This window comes from Dufourea novaeangliae, unplaced genomic scaffold (assembly GCF_001272555.1).
Source record: "Dufourea novaeangliae isolate 0120121106 unplaced genomic scaffold, ASM127255v1 scaffold112, whole genome shotgun sequence".
NCBI lineage: Eukaryota > Metazoa > Arthropoda > Insecta > Hymenoptera > Halictidae > Dufourea > Dufourea novaeangliae.
The window spans coordinates 1062531-1069607 of NW_015373993.1; the positions used below are offsets into that span (position 1 = coordinate 1062531).

Below are 7077 nucleotides of genomic sequence, written 5' to 3' on the forward strand. Positions count from 1 at the left end.
CGTTCTATATTACATCGAACTAGGATTATTTTAGAAATCAATATGAGATTCAAAGTGTAAAAATGTCTAGTACTTTGAACGTTTTAGAAAATTATTCGAGATAAAGATGTATGGGACTACCGGAAATCACTTCAGATTCGTTTTCCTTATTCTGTAAATTATTTGATTGGAATATGAATGCTGCTGGAAGTATAAACATTTTCACAGGACAATGATATAAATGGAACTGTAAAACTTTTTTAAGTGTTACAGTGATATTTCGTTGGCATCCGTATTAGCGCACTGCACCGAACGCGGATAGCATGATGTAGTCGCAAGGGAGCAATTGAATCGAATAGACGTATTGTACCGTAGCGCATCGTATTGTATTTCAAACTTTTATATCATTATAATTTATATGTATATTCCAACAAACATACGCCCGGTAATATAAGCTTCATTTCATCGAATTGTCTTAAATATAACTGCATAAATATTGTACAATCCTATACTAATTATATTTGTCTGGTTCAACAGGTTACTACAGAAACTAACTACTGCCTACGTCTTTTAAACTTGGGCTCTAGTAGTATCTGCAGAAACCGCCATTGTTGCTGGGGTTACTATATAATTTGCTCACGGAAGCATGCACAAGTGTCAGTCAGATTTCGACAGTTGCACGAGCAACATTAGACCGAGCTCGAGACTCGTACGAGCAACAGGGATAAAGGATCACGTTTCAAAACTCTTGCGCATGCTCCGGGGGTTCTATGACCCTACGCTTTCACCACGGTGTCTCAGGCGCTACATGTGGGGGTTCTATGACCCCACGTTCTCGTAACACGGGGTCCCTGGCGCCTCCACCGGGGGTTTTATGACCCCATGATCTCACCACACGGGGTCCCTGGCTTAATACAGACACTAACTACCGCCTACGTCTTCTAAACTTGGGCTGTAGTAGTATCTGCAGAAACTGCTATGGTTGCTGGGGTTACTATATAATTTGCTCACGGGAACACGCACAAGCGTCAGTCCCAATTCAACAGTTGTACGAGGAACATTCGACCAATATTATCTATACTATAAATATATTGTAAAATCATGTATGTAAGTAGCACTTGAAGCAATTGTTGTTAAATTTATAGAAATACTATTGTAAATTGTATATTTTCGTACGATTATTTTAATAAAAAACAGTCAAATCATACATATGCGTTATTCATTAATCCCGGCACTACCTCCACTCTTATTCCTAATATCAATTAAACAAAAAAGTATTAAGAAATAATAAATAATAACAAAATAATTAATTCTGAAACGTCTGTGGGGTCATATGACCCCAACGTTTCCGCCATTTTGGATTTTGAAAAAGCGCGGGAAAAATTGGGATTCATGGGACATACTAGTGGTGCCCCAAAAAAAGCGGGTGGCGAAAGTTGGAACTAAACCCAGAACTTCTTCGATAGTTCGCACAGTCGCCACCAGATGGCGCTGCTTAAAAAGTTTTAGAATTAGTTCCAACTTTCGCCATCCAGTGTTTGTGGGGGCGCCACCGTACTGCAGGTTTTTCCGCCATCTTGGATTTTGAAAAAGCGCGGGAATATTAGGGTTTCATGGGACATACTAGTGGCGCCCCCAAAAAAGCGGGTGGCGAAAGTTGGAACTAAATTCAGAACTTCTTCGATAGTTCGCACAGTCGCCACCAGATGGCGCTGCTTAAAAAGTTTTAGTATTAGTTCCAACTTTCGCCATCCAGTGTTTGTGGGGGCGCCACCGTACTGCAGGTTTTTCCGCCATCTTGGATTTTTAAAAAGCGCGGGAAAAATTCGGATTCATGGGACATACTAGTGGCGCCCCCAAAAAAGCGGGTGGCGAAAGTTGGAACTAAATTCAGAACTTCTTCGATAGTTCGCACAGTCGCCACCAGATGGCGCTGCTTAAAAAGTTTTAGAATTAGTTCCAACTTTCGCCACCCACTGTTTGTGGGGGCGCCACCGTATTGCAGGTTTTTCCGCCATCTTGGATTTTGAAAAAGCGCGGGAAAAATTGGGATTCATGGGACATACTAGTGGCGCCCCCAAAAAAGCAGGTGGCGAAAGTTGGAACTAAATCCAGAACTTCTTTGATAGTTCGCACAGTCGCCACCAGATGGCGCTGCTTAAAAATTTTAGAATTAGTTCCAACTTTCGCCACCCATTGTTTGTGGGGGCGCCACCGTACTGCAGGTTTTTCCGCCATCTTGGATTTTGAAAAAGCGCGGGCAAAATTGGGATTTATGAATTTAACATTAATTTTATTTTTTAACGCGATTTTAACTAACTGTATTTAGCTATTATTATTGCTTTATTAATGAATAATATGGGATAGAGGAAGTGATAGCCTTGGTAAACAACGCTTATGTAACATTTAACTGTTTATTATTGAAAAAATTGTTAGAAAATGTACAATTTACAGTTGTATTTGTATAAAGTTAACAATAATTGTCTTAAATACTACTTATATACTCGATTTTACAATACATTTATTATAATATATGCATAAACTCAGTAAAACACGGCTAACATATTATTCAGACTTAGTGTAATTTATCCGTCGCGGAAAAGTTCCACTTCTGAAGCTGGTAGATGTTCCGTACGATCTTCAAAGCTTCGGCTGCATACGATAAATGTGCGTAATAAATTGCAGTATTCCTTGGCCACATTCAATCTGTTATTGTTACCTGTAGGTGACGGGAGAGTGGACGGTAGTGAAATGATTGAGTCAACATGCGCTTGAAACATGGTCTTTATTACTGTTGTTCGTGCAACTCTAGAGTTTGGTTTGTTCTGGCTCGTGCACACTCGTGCAACTGTAGCAACTGAGCGCAGACCAGACTGACTAAAACTTCTGGGCTGAATAGATTTTATCCAAACGAGGTTCCGTTCATTGGCGTACGAATCGAATATCCCTAGATAAACTACGCTGCGCACATGTACTGTAGTGACACCGACTAGAATTTAAAATAAAACACGCTCTGAGTGTTACTAATCGATTGTAGTGTCGATTGTCGATTAGTTGCGATCAGTGTCGATCAAACTAAGTAGTTTAAATACACGTGTGATGATTGTAGCTTGTAGTTTACGTAAAAACAACGTAAATAGAGTGTAATTAATAAAATAGCTACGATGGCTAATACTATTGTAAACAACAATGCTCCACAAGTACAAATAAGATTCGTTACCAAGCAAGAACAGTAAGTACGTTTTTTGGTTATTTCTCATGACAAGGACCGCGAGGTTAAAGTATTTTACTAAACAGGCAATATACTTTATTATGAACATTACTTTTTCAAATAATCGTTTCTTGAATTACTCTTAAATTGTCATTCAATCTCTTAAATTGAATTTCTGATGGAGTTAAAATTATTCCCCTGTTTCACATGGACTTGTTATTTCACTGTACACCTATTTTTAAAACGCTTATTGTCTGTGGACCTGACAGGTTCTTCCCTCTTTCAAATACGTCATATGAACGTATTCCCTTTTAACTATCAAATGACACAAAAATCAGAAAATAAACAAAAATGGACTCATTATGTTTTTTCCATATGGTCTCCATACATATTCAATGTATTTCTTAAATTTCAGATATGCTGTTCCAGACTTTCCATTATCTGTACATACGGCTATTACACCAAATGAATTGAATACTCTAGTGAATGAGCTCTTAAAAGGTATACCAACATTGTCTAGAATATTAATTTCCATGTATCACCTGATTCATGCAAATTGTTTTAATTCTAGAATCGACTGATACAAAAAATGATGTAGAATTTGATTTTCTGGTGTGCTCTCAGTTTCTACGTACTTCATTATTGGATCACATAACAGAGAAGAATATTTCTACCGAGGAGGTTATAATAGTAGAATATGTAGAAAAGTATCCACCTCCAGAGCCACAGGACTGTCTTATACATGACGATTGGGTATCCACAGTTGCAGTTTGTGAAAAATGGTTATTTTTCATTTTGTTTGTTTGCTACAGACTATTTCATTTCTGAGTGATATTTTGTATTGAACAATGTATTTAATAGGATACTGACTGGATGTTACGACAATACGTTACATATCTGGACATCAAAAGGGAAACATCACCTTGTAATTCCTGGTCACACATCACCCGTTAAAGCAGTGGCATGGATATCCTTGAATGATGACACTGCAAGTTTTGTTAGGTAAATTATAAAAAATGACACATGACTTCTTTGGTGATCTCTACATATTGTTAAAATGTATCTACAGTGCATCTCAAGATCAAACAGCTATAATATGGGTCTGGAACATTTCGGAGAATTCTGTAGACTGCATACACGTATGCAGGGGTCATGAACGTGGACTCGAAGCTGTTAGTGTAAACTATGACCATACCATGATGGCAACTGGTGCTTGGGATACAATGCTTAAAATTTGGTCCACATGTGAGTACCAAACGGTACTGTAATACCTTGTAAAACGCGGTTGATTGGTATATCGAGAAAGTCTCACGGTAATCGATACGTTGTTTGCATACATTGGATTATTTTATTTTCAAATCATCAATGGATCATTGTGCCCAAGTCGACATTAATCAAATCCGCAATATGTGATGTATTCCCGTCTTTAAAGGAGTAAGTAACAATTAAAATATGCGTAATCTTTTGTTGGTCTTTGTAGCTAATCAAGACGAAAATGAAGATGGTGAATCTACGTCGAAAAGATTGAAGTCAGAGCATGGTAAAACAAGGGTAAGTTGAATACAGTATTACCTCCCTATAATTGCACCATGAGGTACCAGTGACGAGTTCATATCTAGAGAGCAGTGGATATAATTTTATGATTATTTCATTGGCTGGTGACTCGTCTCCGTCCGTGATTATAGGGAGGAAACACTGTATGTACAAATACGGAAAAAGTAAGTGTTATGTGATTCATGAATTTACTATAGTGTGTACAATTTACATAGACTCCCAAAAGAACGATGAAAGGTCATAAAGAAGCTATCAGCGGTATAGTCTGGTCAGATAAAACGGAAGTCATAACATGTGCATGGGACCACACGATAAAACTATGGGATACGGAATTAGGAGGCATTAAACATGAACTTGCTGGCAATAAAAGTTTCTTTGACATTGATTATTCTCCTTTGTCGCGTGCTGTTATAACAGCATCTGCTGATAGGCACATCAGGTTATATGATCCAAGATCTATAGGTATTTTTTAAGACTTCTATTCTGTATTACTACGAACCCTCTTAATACCCAGTATCGGTTTATAGGACATTATAGGGGACGCTAAAATTACCTCCACAATTCCAGACTGATGTCTAGATATTGTTTTTTTATTGAATATTTTTTACAGTTGAAAAATATATGATGATTTCTGTTCCCCAACAAGCCGATATATCGATTAATTTGTATTAAAAAGGTTAATTATTGTAAATCTTATAGTAATTGTAATTATTTTTAGAGGGAACGCTTGTGAAAACAATATTCACATCTCACACACAATGGGTACAATCTGTAAGATGGTCGACTATGGATGAAAATCTGTTTATTTCAGGGGCGTATGATAATAACATGAAACTTTGGGATACCAGAAGGTATAATAAATAAATCCAATCGTGTCTAAGTTGTGTAACAAAATACACAGTTTGTAAAAATAATGTTTGATTGCAGCCCCAAAGCGCCATTATTTGATCTATCCGGGCACGAAGACAAAGTATTATGCTGCAACTGGTCGAATCCTAAGTTCATAGTGTCTGGAGGTGCAGATAACACTGTAAGAATATTTAAATCGAAACATATTGTCCGTTAATGACAAACTAGCAGCATTGTAACAATTACATATAACAGGACAAACAAAATATCATCTAAATAGTGCAAATTTAATATTTATTTTACTCTAAATTAAACAATGTAATCGTCTAAATGAAATAGAGTTCAGTATTTTTGCCGCCATGACACGTACTGATCAGAAAATCTTGTAATCGATGTAAAACAAACGAATGATTCACGCTCGCGATTGCATCGTCGCGTTCCAAATAAACCATTAACTCAAAGGAAATGAACGATTGTACATATCTAAGCAGTTGCAGTTATTTTCGCATAAATAAACGAATTAACAAAGTTACTAAAAAAAAAAATGTAAAAACACGTATCCCTGACAAAAAGTATTTAATATGGCCTAAGAAAAAGCTCTTAGCGTCAAAATCAAAATTTCCACTTTTATTTCAATAAGTTCTTTCGCAATGTGTTCAAGTTTTTCATTTACCCTCGTATTTTACATCATTATAAAACCACCACTTAATTGACAAAATAGGAGATTTAGTAATCGTTCGTACATTGCCAGACCCTAGATGTTTTTCTTTTCTTTTTCTTTTTTTTCAAAGGATGTCCAATTTATTGCGCACAAATCAAGAACGTTTACTCAAAATAGTACAAATTCGCATCAGCGTAAGGTATGTTCAAAAGTACCTAAGAAAAAGACACGTTCTTTATGTTCTACCGTCGTGTTGCCAAAAATCGAACGTTGGCATGGTAATTCTCCGTGGTCTTCTGGGTCTCACAAAAAACAATCACTACCCGTCGGTTATAATAGAGGCGAACGCTGGATGTATTACACAATTCACGTTAGGATAATGTGGGGGGGACTTACGATTTTTAACATTTACTTACAAAGGACAATGTCGTTCAGTCTATTGCACATGTTCTGTACTGGTGCTACACGTTAGTATACACGAAAGTAACGGTTAGACTGCGGATGTATATGCAAACTCCCGTTTGTAAATACATACTTATTTCATTGAAATCAAGATCAATGAAAAATTAACATCTAGTTTATACGAATGTTTCAACAGTGTCAATATACAAGCATATTTACATAAATTTGTTTCAATAATAAAATATATAATCGTTCAATAGTGTACTTGATAATTTCATGCGTGAAAGTAATAGTAAAATAAGTACAGTAGTTTCACATACTTGCATATTCTATACGTGCATAAAATCCGCAGTCTAATAACCGTGTTTTCTTTTTTGCATAAACCGTTGCTTATTGAAGAAGAACCGTGTTTCTCTTTTCT

General features: G+C 36.5%; 1 protein-coding gene across 1 annotated transcript; it reads left to right on the plus strand.

The window, feature by feature from the left end:
* Positions 1 to 3054: 3054 nt before the first annotated feature.
* LOC107187853 (ribosome biogenesis protein WDR12 homolog) lies at positions 3055 to 6044 on the plus strand. Its single transcript, XM_015576035.1, has 9 exons — positions 3055 to 3211; positions 3606 to 3691; positions 3762 to 3972; positions 4052 to 4192; positions 4260 to 4435; positions 4671 to 4741; positions 4960 to 5206; positions 5463 to 5595; positions 5672 to 6044. The coding sequence occupies exons 1-9, from the start codon at positions 3144 to 3146 to the stop codon at positions 5808 to 5810; spliced, it is 1272 nt and encodes a 423-aa protein (XP_015431521.1). The 5' UTR covers positions 3055 to 3143; the 3' UTR covers positions 5811 to 6044.
* Positions 6045 to 7077: the final 1033 nt, after the last annotated feature.